This window comes from Mauremys reevesii, linkage group 10, assembly GCF_016161935.1.
Source record: "Mauremys reevesii isolate NIE-2019 linkage group 10, ASM1616193v1, whole genome shotgun sequence".
Lineage (NCBI taxonomy): Eukaryota > Metazoa > Chordata > Testudines > Geoemydidae > Mauremys > Mauremys reevesii.
Genome location: NC_052632.1, coordinates 80700220 through 80726052, shown reverse-complemented (window position 1 = coordinate 80726052; position 25833 = coordinate 80700220). Strand labels below are relative to the sequence as shown.

The 25833-nt window shown below is 48.3% G+C and overlaps 1 protein-coding gene across 2 annotated transcripts in view; it reads left to right on the top strand.

The window, feature by feature from the left end:
- The window catches only part of CHTF18 (chromosome transmission fidelity factor 18), a 40408-nt gene that overhangs the window by 13653 nt on the left and 922 nt on the right, over positions 1 to 25833 (top strand). For both annotated transcript variants that reach the window (XM_039492938.1, XM_039492937.1), the window contains exons 17-21: positions 280 to 429; positions 3519 to 3649; positions 14662 to 14806; positions 19128 to 19256; positions 25097 to 25154. In XM_039492938.1, the coding sequence (XP_039348872.1) occupies positions 280 to 429; positions 3519 to 3649; positions 14662 to 14806; positions 19128 to 19256; positions 25097 to 25154 (613 nt within the window). The remainder of the gene's footprint in view (positions 1 to 279; positions 430 to 3518; positions 3650 to 14661; positions 14807 to 19127; positions 19257 to 25096; positions 25155 to 25833) is intronic.

Genomic DNA, 25833 nt, shown 5'->3' with positions numbered 1-25833 from the left:
TCCTGGGTTCCTAAGTGATTTGCCTTTGGATGTAGGGGGGGAGGGATAGCTCAGTGGTTTGAGCATTGGCCTGCTAAACCCAGGGTTGTGAGTTCAATCCTTGAGGGGGCCATTTAGGGAACTGGGGTAAAAATCTGTCTGGGGATTGGTCCTGCTTTGAGCAGGGATTGGACTAGATACCTCCTGAGGTCCCTTCCAGCCCTGATATTCTATGATTCTACGTAAGTGTGTTTGCGAAAACACAGTGGCTCACAGGTTTCCTGCTCCGTCTTAAACCAGGCTCTGACCAAACTGAACCAGATGCAGAATCTCGTGGCGTCCATGATATCGGGGATCGCGCCCAGCTCTCGGAGCCGCGCGGGGCCGCAGTCTCTCATCCTGGAGGCACTCTGTCTGCTCTTAGACATCATCTCCCCAAAGCTCAGGCCGGTGAGTGACCCCTGGCAGGGCAGTGTCTGCCCGTGTCTCCACGCTGGTGGCAAGTGCTCTGTGCTTGTCCATGGGCAGCGGGAAAGTGTCCCTCGCACAAACTGGGTCCCAGAATGCTCTGAATAATTCCGAGCAGCAGACGGGGATGGGGTATGAATTGCAGAGACTAGAAATGGGCTGGGCCCGCCACCCCAGAGCCTAGTGCCCCAAACTTTGGGTTAGCTTTAAAGCGGGGCTGCTGTGATAGGACATCCCAGTCCCGATGCTGGACATTTGGGGGCTGTGGGGTAGTGCTGAGTGCCTACTGCTGAAGTCAGAAGGAGCTGCAAGAACTTGGCACCTCTGGTAATCAGCCCCTTGGGGAGAGGGGTGTTCACGCACATGTCAGTTCTTATGCACTTGGGTGTCAGTTCCCACTTCTGTAGGTGGGACATAAACAGTCCTGGTAAGTCCCTGGTGCCTAAAGAATTAGGGTGTCTGTGGAGGTCAGATCGAAGCAATCAGGCCCGCAACGCTGGGAAGGGAGCAGAGGTACAGGCAGCTGGCCAGTGAGGGGGGAGACAGGTAGCCAGAGCTGAAGGAAGAGCTCTTGTACCAGCAGAGAGAACAGAGATGGCTGGAGCAGAAGCGGGGTACAAGGCAAGATTTGGTCTGTGAGTGCAGCCAGAGAACACGCTGTTGTGTTAGGACGGGATCAAAGTACCCCCTGTTGATTCTGGCACACTAGTGCTTTCCTCTCCGATCCCCCTTACAGGCCCTAGTGTCTGCGGAGGCTGGGTCTGACTTGGGTCAGCAAATGCTGCTCTTTTGCACTGGCACCGGAGAGCAAGGGGCTCTGTCCCTACCAGCCAGGGGGAAAGTGACACAACCCTGTTCGGCGTCTCTCACTCCAACCCACATGGACATTGCAGTCGCTGAGGAGTGCAGGCCGCTTTCTCCCTGGATGGCGCGTCTCCATTCAGCAGCTCTTGTTTTGTACAGGGGTTGCTGGTTTGAGTTACCTGGGCACTCAGTTAGATGTCCTGGTGGATTTTCCTTTTGGCCTGCTGAGAAGGCTCCCCGCTTCATCAAGTACGTTGTGTCCCTAATAGGAAACTCTTCCCCTCCGCTCTCACTGCTTTAATCTTCCTGGGTATTAACTGTCCTCCTTGTATCAGGGGAAAAAATCTACTTCATGTTGTTTTTATGTTTAAAGGTTTTACGGATTAATTACGCTCGTCCCTCGGTTAACCTCACCTGTGTTCCAGATGCATCCCCCACGGTCGGGAAGCTAAGGCTGAGTTGTTCGGTGAAGGGCTTGTAACTGGCATTGCTAGGATGCCGTGCTCTTTGCGTGGTTGAAATACAAGCAGTGACAGAAGGCCCAGTCCTGCGAGTTGGAGGTTGTTCCTTTATGCTCTCTTGTTGAGCAGATCTTCCCCTTTCTGGGGGGCTCCTCACTCCCAGCTACACCAGACTAGGATCATCCTGTGGACAGAGCACCTGAAGTCAAGAGTTGTTAGCTCCCAGGGATGCTCGCTGCGACCCAGAGTTAGCAGCGCCAAGGCTGGCTCCCTGTAAAGTGCTGGCGCGTTCTGCCCTTTGCATGTCTGATGGCTGGCTTCGACCATTCACCCAGAGGAAGAAGGAGGGGAGTGGTCTACTGGATAGGGGGTTAGGTTGGCACACTGGAGAGCCAGGTTCAATTCCTGGCTCTGCCACAAACTTCCTGTGTCTCCTTGGGCAAATCACTTAGTCTCTCTGGGCCTCGCTTCCCCATCTGTAAAATGAGAATCAGAGCCCCACTCTGTTCAAAGGAGAGGTGTGAGGCTTAATGCATTAAAGGTGCTGAGGCCACCAGTTACCATTAATGGCGGGTGGGGCACTGAAGTACCAAAGGGACGTGGATTGTCCCTTAGTGGCCACAAATGAGTCTGGGGAACAGCCTGCCAGTCCTGCAGTGGATGGACCGAGTGTGGCTTCTAATCCCCACGCAAACCTCTCCCAGCCAGGTTTTCCCAGCCTCATTGTCACTGGGTCGAAGCAAACAGGAATTCGGTCTCTTCCTCCCTCTTTCCCCGACTGCTGCAAAGTAGGCGTGTGTCCTGCTCTTCATCATGCAACAGGCAGCTAATTGCAAAGGGGAAGGCCCTGAATGGGAGCCCTGGTGCCTGGTCCCGGAGAGTCCAGCTGCAGGAACTAGGCGATAGGAGCCACATTCAGTCCTCCGCTGAATTCAGTGGCGCTGCAGTTGCTTACAGGTAGTGGGCTCAGGTCAGCCTCTCTGTGTTTGCCTAGGGAAGATTCTCCGCCAGCAGGGGCAAGCTCAAACTGAGCCCCATTCCTAGAGCAGTGCAGCCCTCGATGGCAAGTGAGACTGGGCCGTGCTCCTTCAGGAACCGGGGGGAAATGCAGGCTCTGTTGGCCGGAGGGGAGCAGGCAGGCTGGAAGGGGGAGAAGCAGGCTGCTGAAACGGAATCCCAGACCCAGCCGTGGGGCTGGGCTTTCTCAAGCCCTCCCGCATGGCTGATCCCTTTGTGCCAGCCGGTGGGGGTGTCCATGGCAAACCCTGGCGTGTTCTGCGTTAGTGCTCTGGTGCCGCAGGTTACCTGCACCTGCTCTGCGCTGAGTGAGACGCCCCCCGTTTCACCGCCGCTTCTGTGGTCCTGCTGAAATCCCCCCTGGCTGGGGGTCATGATGGAAGAGGAGGAGGGGGAGGGTCTTTCTTTAGCATGTATAATCTGGCAAACTGCTGCCTAATTGAAGCCTAGCTCACAAAGGGGTTTGACTGACCTGGGACCCTCTCTGTTGTCCCTCTGTGAAGCTGTGAGAGGTGTTTACATACAGAGCAGGCATGAGTGAGACGGCAGTTGTGAGTGTAGGAAACCAGGGTTCCAGGCCCTGCTGTTTCACAGACTTCCTGTGTGACCTTGGGTAAGTCACTTAGCCTCTCCCTGCCTCCGTTTTCCCAGGTCTCTGGTGAGGATAATGCTGCTCTGACGATTAGAGGTGCTCAGATACTTTAGTGGTGGGGGCCAGATAGGTACCTTCGAGTGACAGGTCGCTAGCTCTTGTGTGAAGGGCTCTCAGTTTGGGTTATTTCTTTACAGGTGAACACGCAGCTGTACAGTCTCAAGGAGAAGCAGCAGCTGGCTGACCTGATCAGTACAATGCTGGCCTATAACCTGACCTACCACCAGCAGCGCACTCCCGAGGGGCAGTATGTCTACAAACTGGAGCCGTGAGTATGCGTTGAGCAATCGCGTGCGATAAAAGGCATTTGTGACACACGCACTTGATTGCGATCGCCCGGGGTCGTTAGGTGAAATGGAAAGGCAGCAGATTCGAAAGGGATAAAAGGAAATAGTTCTTCTCTCACATGCAATTAGCCCGTGGTACTCATTGCCACAAGCGATTGGTGAGGCGAAAGATCTTGGCGGGATTCAACGTGGTATTAGACATTTCAGTGGCAATAGAAATACCCAGAGTGAGAATAGCAGCTGTGAAAAATAAATTCTTGTTTATTTTTCACGTTTGAGGGCATAAGGCAGCCTTCTGACTACTGGAGGTCACGTTTCCGTGGGGGAAGCTTATGCCATAACTGTGAAAGAAACCTTCCTCAGAAGCAGCTGGTGCTAGACACTATACTGGGTGCAGACAAAATACTGACTAGATTCTCTGAGCCAATCTGGCAGTTCATTTTTAATAACATTTCAGTTGAATGCGTTGTCCTCAGAGTTGGTCCAAACGATTGCCCTGTTTTAGCACGGAAGCTGCATTAGATCATCCAAAAGTTTCAAAGCTCCCCCAGGAAAATGCAGCTAATCAGACTCAAGAGCCTTCACTATTTACAGCCTTGGACATTTCCGCAATCAGCGAGCGCTTGGATCTTTCTTGTGCTGCCTTCCCTCTCTCTGTCTACAATACAAACCGTTTCCAGCTTTGAAAATGCTCGGCAATGTCCTCTCAAGATTCAGAACAAAAATTGCCAGAGTCAGAACAGTGACAGAGGACATCCCAGAGCTGCTTGGTTATGTCATCAATGCAAAAAAGCTCTAGGACTGGGCTAAGCTCTCGCTCCTGGCTGCAGTCTTTGGGAAAAGCAGGTATTTCAGAGGTTAGGAGCAGACGGCAAACTGGCGAAAATATCACATTCGTTTCTCTGCCTGGTGACTTTAAACACAACCCTGCCCCCACAATACTCATGCTCTTCCACCCCCTCACTTCCCTCCCACTTGCTAATCAGACTTTGTTTTATCCTCCTTAACTTTCTCCAATCTGTCTTGTCGCTGGCTTTTTTTTTTTTCTCATTTCTGTAGAAGGTTCTTTCATGGGTATTTCGGGGTCATGCCCTCTCTGCTTTACAGCAGGCTTCTAAATCTGGCGGCTGATGCTTTGCAGTTAACTCTTTAATAGGCGGGAGGGTGTGAACAGCTGCTTGTATCTAATCCCTGTAAACAGAAACCCCACTTTGGTTAGCAGATGGTTAATGGGTGTCATCTCACTGTCCAGAGTGGATATTCCATTCTGGTTGTCATTTGTTAGACATCACTGGTTTTTAACCGCAGTAAGAAGGAATTGCTTGCATTATGATGGGCAAATCAGAGCAGATGTTGATATAAGCCCCATGGGAAGAATATGGTCACTGGGAAAGGTGTGGGTCTGAAAACTTTTAATTCCTTTATCAAGCTGTACAAAAAAAACTGCGTAGGCTGGACAGGATTCGCTAGAAACCGTTAGTCATTGGTAAATGTCGATTTCACCTGACACACACACATCAATGGTAGTCTGTGAGGGCAGCCTCCCCTGCACGCAGCACCTGCAGGGATCCGGTACCCCGGCCTTGGCCATGCAGGGAGCCCCCTGCAAACCCACCCACTCACTTCAGGAACTGTCTGGCAGCAGAGCGGTCTCTCCCGCAGCCAGGAGCTCGTCCTTCTTGTTGTGGTTCTAGGCCTGCCCGGAGGAGCTCTGCTCTGCTGGGCCAGACCTCAGCCTTCCCCACACCTTGTGTCAGGTATCTCAGGCCCCTTGGCCATGCAGGGAGCCCCCTGCAGTCCCGCTGTCAACATCTACTGTCTTTAAATGATTGCCTGATTTCCACCATCACCCCTTTAATGTCCCACAACCGTGAAGATTCAAATTGATAAAATCCAAAATTTCACATAACTGATAAAAACGAAAATTGATAAAAAAAATAAAAACATGCTTAAAAATACAACCCGATATTATCCATCGAAATTGCAGCCAAAGCAAAATCCGATTCTGCTACCCTTGCCCATAAGGCAGTCATTGTCTTAGCAGCACATGACCAAGATTCATCACCACAGAATATCAGGGTTGGAAGGGGCCTCAGGAGGTATCTAGTCCAACCCCTTGCTCAAAGCAGGACCAATCCCCAACTAAATCATCCCAACCAGGGCTTTGTCAAGCTGGGCTTTAAAAATGTCTAAGGAAGGAGATTCCACCACCTCCCTAGGGAACCCATTCCAGTGCTTCACCACCCTCCTAGTAAAACAGTTTCCTAATAGAAGCAGCAAAGAATCCTGTGGCACCTTATAGACTAACAGACGTTTTGCAGCATGAGCTTTCGTGGGTGAATACCCACTTCTTCGGATGCAAGCAGTGGGTGACTGCTTGCATCCGAAGAAGTGGGTATTCACCCACGAAAGCTCATGCTGCAAAACGTCTGTTAGTCTATAAGGTGCCACAGGATTCTTTGCTGCTTCTACAGAACCAGACTAACACGGCTACCCCTCTGATACTAGTTTCCTAATATCGAACCTAACTCCCCCCCATCCCCCCCACTGCAACTTGAGACCGTTGCTTCTTGTTCTGTCATCTGCCACTGCCGAGTTCCATCGTCTTTGGAATCCCCCTTCAGGTAGTTGAAGGCTGCTATCAAATCCCCCCTCACTCTTCTTTTCTGCAGATTAAATAAGCCCAGTTCCCTCAGCCTCTCCTCAAGAGTCATGTGGCCCAGCCCCCTAATCGTTTTCATTGCCCTCCACTGGACTCCCTCTAATTTGTCCACATCCTTCCTGTGCTGGGGGACCCAAAACTGGATGCAATACTCCAGATGTGGCCTCACCGGTGCCAGATAGAGGGGAATAATCAATTCCCTAGACCTGCTGGCAATGCTTCTTAATGCAACCCAATACGCCGTTAGCCTTCTTGGCAACAAGGGCACACTGTTGACTCATATCCAGCTTCTCATCCACTGTAATCCCCAGGTCCTTTTCTGCAGAACTGCTGCTTAGCCAGTCGGTCCCAGCCTGTAGCAGTGCATGGGATTCTTCCATCCTAAGTGCAGGATTCTACACTTGTCCTTGTTGAACCCCATCAGATTTATTTTGGCCCAATCCTCTAATTTGTCTAGGTCACTCTAGACCCTATCCCTGCCCTCCAGCCTATCTACCTCTCCCCCCAGCTTAGTGTGATCCGCAAACCTGCTGAGGGTGCAATCCATCCCGTCATCCAGATCATTAATGAAGGTGTTGAACAAAACCGGCCCCAGGACCGACCACTGGGGCACTCCGCTTGATACCGGCTGCCAACTAGACATGGAGCCATTGATCACTACCCGTTGAGCCTGACGATCTAGCCAGCTTTCTATCCACCTTATAGTCCATTCATCCAATCCATACTTTTTTAACTTGCTGGCAAGAATACTGTGGGAGACCGTATCAAAAGCTTTGCTAAAGTCAAGGTAATGCTTAATGATGAAGAAGTGATAGTCTATTACGAGTCCTGTCTAGTCTCCCAAAAAACTTGCCATTTCAAAGCAAAGGAATGCAAATAAATGGTGGCAAACCTTGGAAGGTTCAGGAGAACCAAAGGTTCAGGTTAGGACTGGTTGCCAAATGCAAAAGCTTTTTGCAAAAGTTTTTCTTCATTTTCCCCCCCTCCCCCATTGAAAAATTGAATTTTGGAAAACTTTGACAAGTTCTAGTTCATCTGCTCAACCCTACCTTCTAGAGCTTTTCAGCCAGGCTACCAACATGTATCCAACATATATCATATTTCTGCTTCCAGTCGTGGCCGAAAATGGGAAGCACAGCGACAGATTAAAATTAAATACATCTGCTCTCTGAGATGCACAGTTTGGTACACGCTAGAAGTCTCTTAGCCTTTTCTAGAATGCTGGCTGCAGTTTGTAAGCTGAATTTAGCAGAGAAGAACCCTGTTCGTGCTGATCCTACTTGGCTACGTTCACATTTTTTTATCAGACTTTATATGGATTCCATTTATAAAACAATTGGTAGATGTTATAAGCATCTAACAGATATGAGTAGCTTTTCATAGCTGGTTATAAGCACATCAGTAGAAGGTGTTATATTTCAAACAAGAATTAATTCTGGGAATCCTATGACTTGTGTCATTTAGAGGTCAGACTGGATGATCACAGTGGTCCCTTCTGGTCTTATCTATTCCCAGTTCTGCCACTGACTGATCTGTGGTGGGATCAAGTCCCTGTAGCCAGCTCTGTGTAAAATGGAAGTAACACACATGCTCTGGAAATCGCTTTCAGATGCTCTGATAAGAAGTACTAAAAAAATCCAATTAACGCATTTTTGTTTATATAGTGTGTTAATTAAGCCTCACACCCCCAATGAGGTAGGAAAATGTTATTCCCATTTTACAGGTGGGGAAATTGAGGCACAGCAAGGTTAAATGATTTGCCCACGGTCACAAAGTGGGTCACTGGCAGAACCAGGGATAGAACCTAGGTCCTCTGCTCTGACCCCCAGCTAAAATCCCTTTCATTTGGCATTGCGCAGAACTCCCCTGGGAGCATGGACCAGGATTTCACAGGGACAGAAAATGGCTCAAGAAGGCTAATTTAAATATTTGAATTAATTATAGAAGTTGGGTGAAATTTACATGCTGGTGTGCTTCCTGTGCTGTCAACTTTGATCATTTTAATAATAATAATTTTAAAAAACCGCAAACCATACATAGCAGCAGTACTTGTGATTTACAGACAGGTGGAGGGAATGGCTGAAATTGAGCAATAAAGATTTTCTAAAGCACCGAACGAATGCAGGAGCTGACGGCCCGTGGAAAGGACTTGTACTACGTTATCTCTTATCTCTCTCTTTCATTCAAGAAATCATTTTGCAAAGCTCCTCCCAGGTTAATTCTGCTGAAATGTCCTGTCGTTCCAAATCCCTTATGTATCTAAGGGGCTTAGTGATGATTTTTTTGATATAACCCCCCTCTTTTTTGTTGATGGTGGGTCTTACTCCCTTTCTGCATCACTGAGCCATCTCTTTCCAGGAATCTATTGAAGTGTCACACATCCCCCATTTTCTCCACATGACGTCTCGGTTTTTTCTTCCCTCTTGAGAACAGCAGAAAGGGAGAATGGGCAACTCTGATGCATTTTGTTCTCCCACCACCTGTCTGATGTTTGCCAGTTTCCGCTCTCTCCCTGGGAATCCACGGGAGCAAATGCTGGAGTGAGATTGTTTGCTTTAATCGGATTAAAGGAGGGGAAACAGCTGCCTTTCGGCTTTTAACAGAGGGGCGTGAAGAGCCGGCAGAGAGAGAAACCAAAGATGCCCGTGGCTCTTCTTTTGTCCAAGGAACAATAGAATGCGGCACGAACTTCTGCTCCTATGTTCCAGGCTCGCTGCCATGAGACTTGGTTCATCACGGATTGGGGAGTGCCGCTGGTGATTGCGCTGCTCCTTCTCGGGTTGATCTATCTGTTCATTTACCTGCCCGCCACGCTCCAGCAATCCACTGGCGATGAGACCGTGAGGAACTTAACAGAGAAGTATCATTACAATGGCCTGAACTTCGCCAAACGGGACTGACTCCTTGCTCTTGCTCCCTGTAGCTGAGTGACAGGTCTGCTCCACCTCTTGTTCGCTGAGATGGGATGGAAGCAACTGGTGTGGATGGGGAGAGAGAGTTTTGATTTATTAGCCATGGGATCTGAAAAGGAGAACTCGATACAGCAAACTCCTTGAGAGCAGCTTTCCCAGGACAGGATTCTGTGTACTGTGCTCTGAGATTCTGCGTCGCTCTCTTCAGTCATCTCCAGCTTGCACTGTTCTGAGCAGGAACAATGCAGGATTGTCCGCCCTGAATCGTATTCTGTGCAGTGTGATTTTTAAACCTGGCTTCTCAGTAAAAACAAGTTTTGTCCAAAGACAAGTTAATATCATCTTGCCAGCGCAAAGCAAATGAAAGGGGATCCAGCACTTGGAAACATCAACACTGCAAACAGAGAACGCAACCCACGGGCAATGATTGACTTTCACTGTGAACTTTGTGTCGGGTTAAATGTTGGGAGTGCATCTGGAAGTCGAGGCTGGTTTTGGTGAGAGATGGGGGGCAGTAGTTTTGAAGATGGTTCTGCCCAAGGCAAAAGGTCCTATGCTTTGTCAGAGATTCATAGCTTTAAAAACAAGGGATGTATCTAATAACCTGGAGATTTCTCTCTGCATCAGGGCCATTCCCCATTTAAATTCTTGTCCACAAAATGCAAAACCATAGGAGAATGGCATCATTCCGGTTGCCAGAAACGTGTGTCAAGTTCCATAGGCTAATATGGAGTAACTGGGGGTTACAGCAGAGGTCTCCAGAAAAAACGATGTGTAGCTATGACTGGAATTTTGTGAACTGTACAGTGTCTTTAGCTTTGCAGCTCATGTAGGTGGAATTAAGTTTGTAGATTTCAGTTGCCAGAAAGGGAGAGGGTTATTGTTAATATGTGACTGACATCTCTGTTCACATGCACGCAGGAGATCAGATTCTACCTGATTGCACCAGGAGTAAAGCCAGTCATTTTTTGCACCAAAAATATGCTGCTGATTCACAGCCTTACCTAAGATTTGAGTTCTGTCCACCTTGGTTTGTGTTACTGCTTGATGTAACCTCACTGATGTCAGTGGGGTTGCACCAGGAATGAATCGGTCCCCTTGTTATATTTTTATTTGCTGAATATTAGTAATAATGGTATTCGGTTACCAGGCTACAGGCCTAATAATTTTTAAATATTCTGCTCTAAGTAGGTACAGTAGGGTTCACACATCCAAGGTGTTGGGAATACGTTGCAGCGTAACAACATAAGACTCAGACTATAGCTCAGACTTGTGCTAATGTAGTCTCCAAGTTAATATAGGTATAGATAGATAGATAGATCCAGAGTTTTAAGTCATACACTGTATTTAATTATAACGAAACCTTTTTCAAGCGACAACCCAAAGAACTTGGAAAAATTTGAATTGGTCTTCTAATAAAAGAGAAGCTTAATGGAAATGGATCTTCTACTGTTGGTGAATTAGAATTGTACTTGGTACATCTGAGGATATTTTGTGTGATCTTTTAAAACAGCAGTTGTTGGACGAACATTTTGCAAAGGTTTCACTCTGCATCTTATTGCTGGCAGTTACACTATGCGGTAGGTATTTAGATTTGTTTCAAGTGATTCCTTCACCTTTCTTGAAGCGGCACATGTAGATTTCACAACATGCATATGGAAACAATGTAGAACTGACTTAATACACTCTGGTTGTAGTGAAATGGTATCCTCTCCCCCATTGTCCCTGGTTTTGGCTTCTAATTGAAAATGTTGCAGTGTGGAAACCACATGACATTAAAAGCACCATTTGGTGCAGGCATGTGCTAGGATGATATTTGATCTTAAGTTTTGAGGCTGGACTGTGTCTTCTTTTGCTGGCATTTTCTGCAATGTCCTGTAATAGTTACTGTAACAATCTGAAAATGCATGAAGGTGTGTTATGTCCTGTTTGCACTTTTGGCTGTGTGACCGTGGGTTGCTGGGAAGACAAGACTGACCAATGCAGCTGTTTCTCAAAACTGCAATAGTGGCCATTCTAATTTCAAATAGTAAAATCTTTCTACATCTCATTTTAAGCCATAGAAACTTTTAAATGAGAGGAATGGTTGAAATGACAAGCACAACATTTTAAAGCAAAGCTCTTTGTTAGAAGTCCTTATTTTCCCTACAGTTACGGATTCAGTCAGATGTCTGGCTTATGACTTTGTTGCCCGTCTCTGAAGACAGCAGAGAGGCAATGGGAAGACTGGAAGAAGGATGCCTTTTGGATAGCTCAGTGGATATGGCTCAGTGGCTTGAGCACTGGCCTGCTAAACCCAGGGTTGTGAGTTCAATCCTTGAGGGGGCCATTTGGGGATTGGTCCTGCTTTGAGCAGGGGGTGGGACTAGATGACCTCCTGAGGTTCCTTCCAACCCTAATAATCGATGATTCTATGAAATAGCATATTGGGCAGGAAGCTAGTCTCTAAATCACTGGGAATTCTTCTGATGCATGGAGGGTTTTTTGTGCTTTCTCACGAGAAATATTATCAAGTGCAAATAAGACACAAACTATTTATAATTGTTATACAAGGAGGTTAATCTGCTTTCTAAGAAATTCTTTGTCTGTGTTCATGTCTTAACTGCTCTGAAAAAGGCCTTCCCTCCCAGTCCTGTGCTCAAATCCTGTTCGAATAAAACTGCTTTGCTTAGCCAGAATGACTGTTTATAGCCTAGCTCAATAAAATAAACACTGGGAGTTGGTTAGACTCTTTCTCTCCTTTGTTGCATTCAGTCCTGGATAGGAAATTGGAGCAGGAGGTTTCCCATGCAGTTGATGTGAAGGATGCTTAATTAAACCCGTTCAAGTGGAGTGGGTAGAGATACTTTGATACAATAGGCAGGGTGGTTGTTTTTAATAAAGAAAAAGACATCCAGTACAACAGGAAATGCTCCGTCAGGTTGCTGTAGCTTGGAATGCTTTATCTTCCGCAGACAGGCAGATCAGCCAATGCAGATAGTTTGCCAGTGGGCTGATTTATTGGGGAACCCTGTCAGCCAAGATGGAGAAATGGTCTCTCTGAAATTGAATTATCTTTCATGTTGCAGTGTGACACTGGGGAGTTAATTCTAAATACATCTGTTGTTCAAATCAATTGAAAGTTGTTGGACTTATCTGCAAGTGTGTAGATCTGCTCCTGGGGTTATTAAATCCCGAAACGTTACTTGTGCTGCGTGTTTTAGGCCTAGGATCCAAAATCCTTTGAAATGGATGGTCAACCCCATTGACCTCCCTGAGCTTTGGATCAGATACTAAAAAGCCCAATGAGGGATCCGAGAGGAAACTCCAGCAAAGACCAAACCTCTCTTCTTGTAGCTGGTTCTTACCTTGTCTGGGATTAGATGCCCACCCTTTGTTTTGCAGGATCGGGTAGGAAGTGTAGTAAATAGGCAACTGTCTGACATATTGGTTGTAGAAGTCTTTTGACCGAGTTTGCAATATATGCAATAAAATCTGTCTCACATGTTATTACATTGTCTATTTCCTTGTCTAGTCCATCCTTCCTCCTATATTCCCTTAATCCTTTTAATCCAGGATTTCTCACTGAATAATCTTCAGAAAATATTTTAAACCCAGACGACCTGCTTTATTTTAGCGTCTGCAACTCAATGGGCAGAGCACTGGAACTAGACAGAACAAAGCTGAGTGAGCTTGTTCTGATGTTGAATAATTGACATTTCTATCAGAGACACAAGGCCTGTGAAGCAAGTATCTTTTAGTGGATCAACTTTTGGTGGTGAAAGAGACAAGCTTTTGAACTACACAGAGCTCTTCTTCAGGTAGCTTTCACCACCAAAAGTTGATCCAATAAAAGATACCCACCCACCCGTGCCTTTCTAATATCCTTTGATCCACACGACTACAGCAACACTGCAAACAACAATGGAAGATTTCTGTCAGATGCATTTGCTATAGATACTGACCTGGTGCATCTCAAGTGTCAGAGCCCTTCCAGATTTTGCTCTCTGTTCGGTAGGGCTGTAGATATGGAGGCTTGAGCATGAGAGATAGTGAGTCGTAACTGAGGTTGACAGGTGGACTTGATCATTGGAAATAACTTCCACTCGTGCAGGCACTTCTCAATTACTAAAGGGCTCTGTAATTAGACAGACGAAGGTCTGAAGGCTGGAAGTTGAAGCTTGACTAATTCAGACTAGAAATAACAGCGAGGAGATCAACCATTGGATCAGGTCACCACGGGAGGTGGTGGATTCTCCATCATTTGACGTCTTTGAATCAGAATCAGCTGGCTTTCGAAAAGATACGTCGTGGATCAACACCAATTTATCATGCTTAGTACAGGCATTACTGGGTGGCTATGTTACGTACAGGCCAGGCCAGACCTGACCAGAAGAGCGTAATGGCCCCTGCTGACCGTGCATGGCTAGGTGTCTGTCTGAAGATAGACCTGCACAGTGGATATTTGGTGGGTTGGGGATGGTAACCGAGTGCAGTGCTTTGACTGTCCAGGTCACTGGGCTGCATGCTGCCCAGGGTCAGTGGTCTCTGTGGGTCAGCCTCTTAGACCAGTTCCTACTGGACCATACAGTTGATACTAACTGGCGTCCATGATGGCACCGGTGGCAAACAGAACGAGAACTGGATTGACCATGGCAACTGCTACCCTGGCTAATAGAGGTCGCTCTTTCTGAGCTGCGGTGGAAGTGTGTTGACAGAGCAATGGGCAAAGGGTCCTTTCACTGCTGCTGCTCGTGCAGTGGCTAAACGAAGCTCGGATAGGGCAGGGCTGTCAATGTGGCTTCTCGCGCAAGCGTTGCATTCGCTGCGATCACATTAAAACAAACGGGAAGAAGTATGTGACCTGAATGAACGTCTCCCTGGTTTGGAATCCATTGACATGACCCTGCTCTGCACTTCTGGCACGTTGCACCAAGTGGTTTCAAAGTGCTTCTCAGACCTCTAAACCTCAGCATGACCCTGGGAGGCTGGTAAGTATTTAAAGATGCGGAAACTGAGGTACAAGGAGACAGTTACTTACCCAAAGTCTCACACACAGAAAGTTACAATGTTGGGGCTAGAATCCAGGTATCTCGACTTACCCTATGGCCCGTGAGGCAACGCTTCCTCCCAATAAATAAAGGTTTATTCTGAAAGGAAAGATAATAGAAAAGCAAGTACTGAATTTTGAATGAGACTGGGATGATACAAAACCCAGTTCCACAAGTCTGCAGGTCAGTTTAAATGAACCTTTGACCCTAGATTTTGAGGGTAAGATTTTCAAAGGCACAAATGGGAGCTGGCTATTCAGCTGCACTCTGTACCTTTCTAAAAATCTCCCTCTTTTAACAGCAGCCAAAGGCTGTCAGACAGTACCAGCCAATATTAACTGGCTGCGTTTCATTTATTCCCCCAAATCTGTTCTTTTAAAACCCCCTAGAAACGTGGAAGACGTCTGTAGATTCCCGGACCTACCGGCTCGGAAACCGTTGACGTACCAGGCCAAGCAGCTCATTGCAAGAGAAATCGAGCTTGAGAAGATGAGGAGGACGGAAGCTGTGCTACAAGCCCGCAACACCAGCCAGGTAGGAATGGGGCGCTGATAATGGGAGACGGCCCGAAGCTTAAGGGGAGCAAACAGGGCAGATTCATCAAGCCCCCTGCGTGGCCCAGGCGTAGCTAAAGAGGGACAGAGCTCCATGTTGAGTGGGGGTAGGTTACACAAATTGTAGGGGCAGTGTGAGCGTCAGCAGTGTTCTCTGTCCTGTGCGCAGAGGCCAAGACTAATGATTCTGGATGGCTCGTTATACAGGTGTGCAAGCCCTAACGGAGGGAGGGTGCTCAGCAATGGCTGGAAACCAGCCCCCTTTATAGTGACTTAGCTTAAGTTGCTGCTGTCTTGTGTTATTAAAACTCCAGTTGCCTCTGCCCGGATCCTCAGCTCTGGCCTCTCAGTGGGACTAGCTGTCTCTGCCCCATGGTGGCAGCGGGCAGGGGAAAAGCTTTGCCTGGCAACTTTCCTCTGAAGCCAAGTGCAACGTGAAAGCTTTCCTTCTGCAAGTGAAAATCCCAGATTAAAACCTCCCTCCACCATCAACGGTGTGTATGTCGTGCACCAGCAGCTTTAAGGCTGTCCTTGGCTTGCACCATGTGAAATGTGTAACATTAGCATTGGGTCTGACCGAGCCAAACAGCTCATCTTTCTGCAGGGACCCCGGTAATAAATATCACTGAAATTTAAAGTGCTGAAAAGTGATTCTGCAACAATGGCTGAGGTCATTCTGCTTGTATCCCATCTCCTTGCAGTTTGCATGTTTCAGTGAAGCAGCTGCCCGTATAGAGAGATGCTCTGGCATCTGCTTGCTGGTAGATAGTCAATGACGTTATCATTGGTCCCTTCTGTTTCACCTTTCTCCCAAAGATCCCAAAGCACGCCAGGAACATGAGGTCGTTTCATCTCTCACTGAAACAGCTGCCTTCTGCAGCTAGCCATGATCCCCTGGCAGCGCATGTGTGCTTGGGTGCATGCTGCATCCTGGGCAGTCCTCTCCCCCTTCCTCTCTGAAACCGAGAGCAGCTCCCAACGTCAGCCAGGAGAGGGACCTGGGTTAAATCCACAATTGGGCCTGACACGTTCCACGCAGTAGAGGGCAGCAGTACGCGCACGCACACAGACAGATTGTCGCTGCGGCTGTAGGGTATTGCTAATGTGTCTAGCAAAAGGTTGCATTGATGTGGAGGGGAGGGAGAGAGGTGAAGTGAGGCACAGCTGGGACGGATGTTAAGTGCCAACAGTGCTTCTAGTGCTGCAGAGAACACAGAGCCAAGGCATGGTCCTTGCCCTGAGATGCTTAAAGCCTAAATAGCTGTCGGCCCCAGGAACTGGTTTCCTGTGCTGACTGCAGTTGCCTTCTGTAATGCTAGCGTTCTGCGCAGCGCGTTGGTTTTCCCTGCTCTGCGAGCAGCACGAAGGCTCCAGCTGAGGCCGCGGCTGCTGTGCTCTCCTGCCAACGAGCGACGGCCCCGTCTGTCAATTTCTGCTCTTGCTGCATTCGGGGCCATTAGCGCCGCTGCAGAATTCCGACGGAGAGTCGCCCCCATCGCGAGAACCGTGGGTCGTGTGTATGGAGCGATGAGGGAGGGAGGGATGGGGAAAGGAGAAGGCTCGGAAATGGCATCATTGGGGCTCATGTGATTCCGATTGCCTCCCTTGGTGCAGCTCGGCGAGATAATTAATCCTTCAGAGCTGGCGACTCGCAGCAGAGGGTGTTTTTCAGGGAATGCAAGTGGGGAAAACCTCTGGAGGATTCTTGTTTACATGATGCCATCGGGGAAATGCACACGCTGAGCCAGGCTGAAACGTTCAGAGTTCTTAAAATGATGGCAAATAATTGCCACGGTATTAGGATGTTGTGGTTTTTAAAAAACTGTCATATTTTTTTTTATGACGCATGTTTATTACAGCAGTGCCTAAGGGCCAACCATCACGGGCTGCACCGTGCTAGGAGCTGTACGGACACACAGCTTCAAAGAGCTTACAGTCCTAACAGACAAACCAGAAACTGTGTTCTGAGCTCTCCAGTCAGACTTTTTGAGAGGGAGACAGTGGGTCCCAGGCTGGCTCCGCTGAACTTTGATTCCCAGAGAGTGGAGTGAAAAAAGTCTGACAACCAGCAGAGAAAATGCCATTTGCATGAGCAGGGTGGGACTGACCCTAAAGACCTGCTTTGAACTGTGTCTACACTGCACACTAAACCTGGGCTGTGACTCTGGTTTGAGCCCAACCCCGCTTTTGTCCACACACACACATCAGTCAGACTGGGGTCAGCAAGCACTCAAGACCCAGGCCCAAAGACCGTGCTAGGGGATGGGTCAGAACCTGGGTCCAGGCCCTGTCATTTTGCAGTGTGAGCATAGCTCAAGCCACAGACCCCCCGAGCCAGAAGGTCTGTGCAGTGCAGTCTGGGTGTGTTAGCACGGCTGTGAGCCCCAGGTCCAGCAATTGTAAGCAGGGCTCAAGCATGGGCTTGAAAACACGGAGTCCACGAGCCCGTGTCCCACAGACAGTGCAGTGTAGACGTGCCCTAAAGGGAGGCTTCCAAAGGCACAAGGGGCTGTTAGACGTCCACTGACTTTCAGTGGAAATTGGGCACCTACCTGCCCTTTCTGCTTTTGAAAGACCCCTGGGAACAAATAGGAAGGAGGCAGCAATAGGAAATGGTCAACAAGGCTGTGACCCAGACGCCACTGGGCCCTAAAGCGGTTAACGAGCCTGTGTTTTAGGCCGGTTCTGAAGCGGGCGTCGCGGTGAGGAGCCGGGATGCCCGTTTTGTCGGCCATGCTTAGCAGCAGGAGAACTGGAGCTTGGAGCTGTCGCATGTTGTAACGCAGGCGGGCAAGGGCAGCTGTGGCCGTAGGTTTGCCTGCTGCCTTCATAAGGCTGGACTGGATGGCAAAGAGCTATTGGAAAGGAGGGAAAAACTCAGGTGTCCTGGCCAGACTGCCCTTAAGGAGGGATATAGCTGTTAGGTGCTCAGACGCCACGGTAACGGACACGGCGTCTTGGGGAGAGGTCAAGGTGCCCCCACTCCTTTGACAGGTCCCCTCTCATTCTAATTCCATCCTCCAGCCAGGAGAAAAGAGAGAGACACTTAAGGAAAAACACCAGTGTACCCTGTAGGTCTGTAGGTAATTGGAGGCTTATCCCCTGGGCCAATGCGTTCTTCCTCCGCTGCAGACCAGACCCTTGTGTCCTGCTGACAATAGACCGCACTAAACACAACTAAGTGAGCCCTGTTTCATGTGAAAACTGCTTGGCAACTTCTCTTATCTCACTTCTCAAGGAAGGATAAACCCACTGAAATCTCTCTCCCTGGTGGTTTGTCATCTTCAGGCTGGTCCCTGAGCATGTGTGTTAGCTCAACAGCCAAGCAGGAAAAAAAATAAACTAAAATTAGAATTTTATTTCCAGGCCGGTAGAAGCTTGTTATAACCTCACGTTGTATTGCAAAAATACCTAAAATTCCTAACTCGGCTCTGGGTCCCGTTGTGCTAGGTGCTGCACGTACACCGAGTGAGAGACAGTCGAGACCCTAAAGAACGCCCAATCTAAATAGACAAAACAGGGAAAGGGTAGGCGGGAGAAGACGGGCACAGGAAGATGAAGTAATTGGCCTCAGGTCGACACAACAGAGCAATGCCAGAGCTGGGACTAGAACTGGGTCTGTTGACAACTGGTTCAATGCCCCAGCCTTGAACGAGATTGCACTGCCTTCTCATTGTAGTTGCACCTACAGCCCACCCAAGAGCTGCGTCCCCACAGCACAGCTGGTTGGCTGACTTTGGGGCCTTTGAAAGGGTGATACTGCCGAAGCAGTTAGCACTCCAGTGTTCCCATGCAGAGGCTTTCCAGAGCAAGTCCCATGTTAAAGGTGATGTGCATTGCTGAGTTAGAACCCTGGGGGAGGAATACTCAGTGATTTTAGCATTGGCCTGCTAAACCCAGGGTTAAGATGTCTCGTGTTGTAACGGAGGTGGGCCAGGGTTGTGAGTTCAATTCTTGAGGGGGCCATTTAGGGATCTGGGGCATAAATCTGTCTGGGGATTGGTCCTGCTTTGAGCAGGGGGGTTGGACTTAGATACCTCCTGAGGTCCCTTCCAACCCTGATATTCTATGATTCTGATAACTGGATTTGTAACAGAGGATGTTCCTTAACCAGCTCTTGCACTTCCCAAAGAATATCCTGGTTGTTTCACACTGGATTTTATGAATGAAGAAGGAAGAGGTTGCTCCTGGAGAGCAAATTTTACCTTGACAGGATCAATGGTTTGTCTCCAAGAGAACAATTAAGAAGGAGGAACTGTAAATACAATGTGGCTTGTCCAAGTAAACCTCCCTCGTTGCAGGTGTCTGAAGAAAGCCTCGGTGAAACAGAAGATAAACCAAGTGCAAAGCCGGGGATGCCCAAGTCCAACGTCCGCAACCATGAGCAGCGTCTGGAGCACATCATGAAGAAAGCTGCTTTTGATGAAAAGGTGAGATGGAAGCCGTTCCGCACTGGAGATAGATTAAAGGGGGTTGGCTGACCCAGGGCCTGGGGCAATGACACATGTTGCTGTTCCCACGCTGAGGTCAGTGGTTCAAATCTGGCCCAGGTAAAGTTGTTCTCATCTGGCAGCTGCTTGTTGGCCATGATGAAATGAATCGTTGGGTTGCAGTCAGGACAGGCTCTGAAGAGGTGCTTGCGATAGCTTTCAAAGGCCTGGTCTACACCTAAAACTTATGTCAGCCAAGCTACGTCACTCAGGCTGTGAAAAATTTCACACCCTGTGAGATGTAGTTCAATTAACCTAACCCCCAGGGTAGATGGGGCTAGTTTGACAGAACAACTTTTCCTCTGACCTAACTGCTGCCTCTCGCGGGGTTGGATTAACTACAGCAACAGAAAAACTCCTTCCGTGGCTACCACAGCGTAAGTGTAGACACCCCCTAACTGGACTGTCGTTTTTCATGGCATTGAAGTGACTGTATTTGCCTCTTATTTGTAAAACTATCAATCTCGCCATGTTCTTTGACATCAAGGCAACCACTTCCCCCCGGCTGTTGCTCACCTGGTAACATGCTCTTTTCCCCTCGGTAGGACTTTGGCCTGGGCTCTGTAGCATAGGCACTGAGTTTCTAATCTGCTGGGGGGTGCTGCCCCCAGCTCTGCCCAGGCCCTTCCCCCAGGCTCCACCCCCACCCTGCTTCTTCCCACCCCCCTGTTATGGAGCTCGGAATGGCTCCTGCAGCTTCTTCCTAGCTGATCGTCACTTTGCACCGAGCTTTAGGGTGGTAAGATACCACGAGGACGGGGGCCTTAGAGAAGCCTACTGGATCACGCTAAATTAGATTCAGATTCTGTTTTGCTTTTCACCACTGATGGGGGAGATCTTTAGCTGGTGTAAATCGGCCTAGCTCAGTTCGCTTTAGTGGAACTAGGCTGATTTACCCTAGCTGTGAGTCCGGCCCCGGTGTTTATAAGGCATATCCATGTTTTTGGTGGAACGAACACGGCGTGCTCCATGCACGACCCGTCTCTCTGCAGTCGGACCACTGGAGGGCTTATCTCAAGGCGCCGGGTTTCAGAGGAGGTGTAGCTTAGTAACCTAGCATCTGTTGCCTGTGCCAAACATGCTTTGGGATTTTAACGTCCTGGGAGCCAGGAAAAAAAACATCTTCCAAGAGGCCAGGAGGCTGTTGCTACTGCTGTGACCCAACTAAAGCCCCACCTCCCGAGAGGGCAGGCAGCATTGCTGGAGTGCCGGTGCCTCTGACGCAGATTGCATAACCACGTATTAAACTGCAGCACACGCTGCTCCACGCTTCGAACTGCTTTCTCCTCCATTACACTCAGGCTTCTGCAGCAATGAGGGCATTTGGCTTCATACCCTAATGCTGCCGGTATTGCGGGGGGGGGGGGCGCGGGGGAGGGAATCAACTGCCTGCGCGTAGCGAATAGACCGTTCACAAAGGCATTGTGGGAGAGGGGAGGTCGATAGTGGATATTTATAAACCTCTCTTCCTCTCTGCAAAAACAAAGGGATTCAATACCATGCTTCCCTTAAATGCATCAATGATTTGTATAGTGCATAGAGCAGTATAATTAAATATTGATGGCAGAATTACCTACATGCCAGGCACAAGCAAAGCGGCAGCTGCACCATTAGCAATGTTTATGAGTCTGCATCAAAGTCCTCAGGGTCAGATCCTCATCTGGTGTAAATCATTGAGGCTCCATCAAATGTTAGGGAGTTCTATCGATTTGGGCCGTAATCTTTCAGGGCAAGGCTGAACGTGGGCACCCTGCCGCTGGTTTGAGGGGTGTGGGACTTACGAAACAGATGGTTGGAGGCTTTGGGAGGGTGGGTGGGTGACCTTGGGAAGCTTGCCATGAAGTGCAGAGTAGCGCAGCTCCCTGCTCCGATCAGCACAGTATCTGGTGCCGAGGCTCCCAAGAAGGGGGCTCCGTCAGCGTCAGGCTCTGTAACGCGAACCCCCATATGACATTGCAGGGCTCACCCAGAGCCATCAGGGGTTCTCTCTGCCTGTCTAATAACTTCGGGTGCCTTCATGCTGTGCTGCCCGGCTCAGGGCTCTGGCACCAGTTGATTCACTTGCTTATTCTTTGGGGTTCAGATCCCCTGTTCTTCCATTGGGGTGTCTGGGGCTGTGGGATACTGCTGCTGAGGCTCCCAGTAAGACACCCACTTAGCATCAGTAATGTGAACCTCTGTCTGCTGGACACTGAGCTGTGACCTCCACCCCAACTCATTTCACCCACGTCATCAAACAGCCACTGGGGCTTCCACCTGGTTGTCTTGAGCCAGATTGGGTTTGAATCAATGACTGTTTGGGGGAGGCTCTATATCCATCTACCAGTCTCCTGAGCCATCCAGTTCCCCTCCTGCAGTGCCATTGGGTACATAACAGGGAGTGCAATGCTTCCAGTGCAGCAGCAATGCCCAGAATGTGTGGCTGTTACCAACCGGAGAAATGCTTGGAGTTGTTTCTAATCCAGTAGATCATTATACGCCAGTAATCTCATCCAGGGGGAAATCAAGTTAATGGCAGATAGAGAGTATAAGCCATAGGAAAGATAAGCTCTGTGGCTTTGAGGATGTGAAATAAAACCAAGAACCAAAGACCGCATTTTAAAAATAACAAATAAATACATTCAGAACCATCTTGGTTTGTTGAATCATTTTCCTTTTTAGTCTTCTGACCTTGTAGGCTATTACAGGAGGACCTGGCTAATTCACACTAAGCCCAAGGAGACCTGTCGTCAACTACTAGATTCTAGGAGCTAGGGAGTGAGTGAATAACCACAGTAGGAAAAAGAAAATCGAATGCATCGGAATACACGTTGCTTCTTGTTAGACCTGTCAAGGGCGCCTGGCCTCAGAATGTATTGTTGTTCGCAGCCTTGGGGTCCATGTGAACTGCTTGCTGCTCTTTGGCACCTAAATCACCAGGAAGAAAATATCGCACTCATCCCTCCGGCTAGAAGTTTGCACCCCAGCCCCCCAGTCACAGAGCTGGCCACGGTGACCCATGTATTCATGGCCTCCAGGCTCCGTTTGTTGCAATTCATTATATCTAGGGATGTAACCCCAGTCCCTGTAAGAGCAGCACCCAAGACAAAGTGCAGCAACCCTTCTACAGCAGAGATTGCCTCAAACTCCTCACCCTGGTGCCCCCTCTCTCTGCTTTGAGTGTTTCTTTCTTTTCCAGGAGTCTGGAGCATTCGCGCCTCAGTTTAATAATGACCCCTCCTACTTCCTTTTAGCTTGGCATCTAAGCTTGTGGAAACATCTCTGTGCGTGTGGGTGTTTGTGGGTGGTTGGGGTGAGACGAGAAAGAGGTCTCTGAATTCAGATTTCTGATGCTGAATTTGCTGTTACGGAGAAAGCATCCAATGGCCTGACCTAATATTTCATGGAGCTTTCTTTACTCAGTAAGCGTCGCTGTTGAAAGAAATAGCAATGATCACGTCAGACTGAGGGCTTGTCTACATGGAGGCATCCAGGAAAATTAATCTGAATGAAGTAAAAATGTAAATTTGAAGTGGATTAGTTAAACTACATTAAATCCCTGTGTGGACACTTTTTTGTTCAAAAATAAAATGGTCTTAATTCACTTTGGAAGTAGATTAAGAGAAACTAAATTAAGGCCACTTTAATTCTGTATTACGGTGTGCACACAGGACTGTAATGCAGTTTAATCCACTTCAAATTCACATGTTTAGTTAGTTCAGATTAATTTTTCTGGCTGTTCCCGTGTAGACGAGTCCTAGGAACGTGAAACTGCACAAAGTTGTGCTCTCCCTAGGTATCAGAAGATGCAGCAAGTTGCTATCATTCTGCCTACAATGGTAAACGTCACACTATCTGTTTTAAGATTTTCTCCTGCTGTCCATCACCATAGTATCTAAGTACCTTCCATATAAAAGCAATAGCAATAGTGAAGGTCCTTACGGACAGACAGATGTATCGTTTCTTGCATGCCCAAAATAATGAGCCTGGGTGCCCAATGAGGTCTAAATATTTTTCTAGATGAAAGACTTTTGGCCATTGGGAAACCATCCACAATTCAGAGATGTTTTCTGGAGCAGAGAGCGCCTAGCTCAGTCTGTGTAATGGCACTTGGACTGTTTCCTGGCTTTTTGTCTCATTGGGCCGTGCTAGTGGGGTGAACATTGATGACTTGGCACCATTCACTCAGTGCAGCATCTCTGTGCTCAAGGGAACAGTGGCACCAGGAAACGGCACTTTGGACCTGAAAGCCAGCCTCTTCCCAAGCTCAGCCATTTGGAGTGAGGAAAGGGCTGCCCGAGGCTGTTCTCTGTGCCCCGGGGAGGTTTCGTACAAGGTGGTTCTCTGCTTTTAATGTTTCCTCTCCTTCGGCAGCATTAACATGCACAGAGCCTAGAGGGAGACAGGCAAGGGAAGCCATCGCCGGTCTGTCCAGGTTTGCGGATCTAGCTAGAAACAGCAAGCCACCATTTGAAGGCTGGCCTAAATGTGCTCAGTCCAATCCAGCAAGTCGTTACCATCCATGATAAAACTGACTTTCCATTTCGGAACATCCCACTTCCCTTCATCTTCTGCTCAGCCTGGCTAACTCATCCCATCCCTGCCAGGCCAGAGTGCGCCCTCTTCTGAAAGCTGGCCTCTGCCCTGCAACATGGCTGAACCGTGAACCTTTTGGGTCCAATCCCAAGGTGTTCAGCTCCACCAGCTGTCGAGTGGATGTTGAAGGCAACTCGCCATGGACTGGGCACCCGCTCTGCCTTTCTGTCTCTCCCGGCAGATGAAAGCAGCTGTAAATAACGCAGTGGCTGCCTTCAGCCAGTGAAGCCAAAGGAATTCCTTCCCCCCTCCTGGGGCAGTGGCACTGAAAGAGGTGGGAAGGCCGGAGCTGTGTGTGACTCTCTAACACACAACAGGGTCCTCCCCTCACTTTCCACTCTGCGGAGATGATAGCGTAAGCTACTGCTTGTAACAAAGCCAGTCATGGATTCACATACCTGGACTGGAATGACCCCCCAGTGACCGTGAAGAAGCGAGAACAATAAAACACAGAACGTGTTTCCCGCTGGATCCTAGAGCACGTGCTCACGTCTGTTCTTTATTGTGCTGAACTTTGTTAATCTTCATCTGCAAGTAATGGGCGGGCTGTTGAACTGCTGTGTTGGGCATGTGTTAACTGGCATTGGTGGTGCAGCATGCATAAAATATCTGACCAGTGCGCCTCAGCTGCACATACTGTATAAGGTTATATAGGCAAACTAACTTGACTGGTGCAATCCGAGCTCCACTGAACTCAATAGCAAAATTCCCATTGAGTTCAATGGAGCCAGGATTTCACCTGATTATATCTGGGTGTTTTATCCCATCTGCATTTCACAGTGAAATCAGACCAGTCACTTTCACGCTTTGTTTCTAATCATTTGCATTCTAGTTCCCATGCACGCTTGGGTTTCTGGACCTGTGCAGGCTATTTGAATGACTAAAGAAAGGGGACTGAAATATAGAGTGATCTAAGTATACTTAATCCTACCTCAGTGCAAGGAAATGGTCTAGATGACCTCTCCAGGTCTCTTCCAGCCCGACATTTCTGTGCTTCTATAACAAAAGGAAACATTTGTACTGATAAATTGTGTAATTTTTTTTCTTAATGAAGTCACATTTTGGGTTTGTAACTAGATAAAAATCCCATCTGATGTTGAACTGTGCTGGGCTGGCACTATTCTCTTTAAATACACACTATAATCAGTATGTACCCAGAGATCTGAGGAGGAGGATACTAAAACCATTTTGATTTCTTTTCACAGCCAGAAATGGACTTCTTTGGGCGCCAGCTTGTTAAGAAACAGGTGTCTCCATCAGCAGGTATGTGCAGAAAAGGCATGATATTGGTCAGGAGAGATGGAAGGAAACTGAGAACATATGTTGTAGTAGAAAGCTTTGCAATATCTTCTGTGGTTCCATAATGCTGAAATCAACCTGACTCTGTGGTTCACTGAAAGGGTGGATGGAGCTGGGGAACAATTTCCATGGTGTGTTTTGCAACTGTCTGACAATGTTTATGTATAAGGGAGGATTGGAAAAAAACTTGGGCCATAAAGCCAGGCCAGTCCCCTACATGGAGCAGCTGGTAGGATATTTCATTATGGAAGCACCCGAAGACCCAGTTAATAGGTAATAAAGATGGCTGCGGTTCTGCTCCTGCAAATGTTTTAAGCAATAATTTTACTTAGGGCATGTCTATGCAACAGCTGTGGTGCTGTAGCGCCATAGCGTAGCACTTCCTACACTGACATGAATCCGACGAAGTAGGTATTCTCCCACGAAAGCTCATGCTCCAAAACGTCTGTTAGTCTATAAGGTGCCACGAGACTCTTTGCTGCTTTTACACTGATAGAGGGACTTTTCCTGCCGCTGTAGTTCATCCATCTGTCAGAGAGACACGAGCTAGGTTGATGGAACAGTTCTTCTGTTCACCTAGCTGCGTCTGTGCCAGGTCGACCGAACTGTTGTGGGCAGGGCGTGGCATTTTTCACACCTCTGA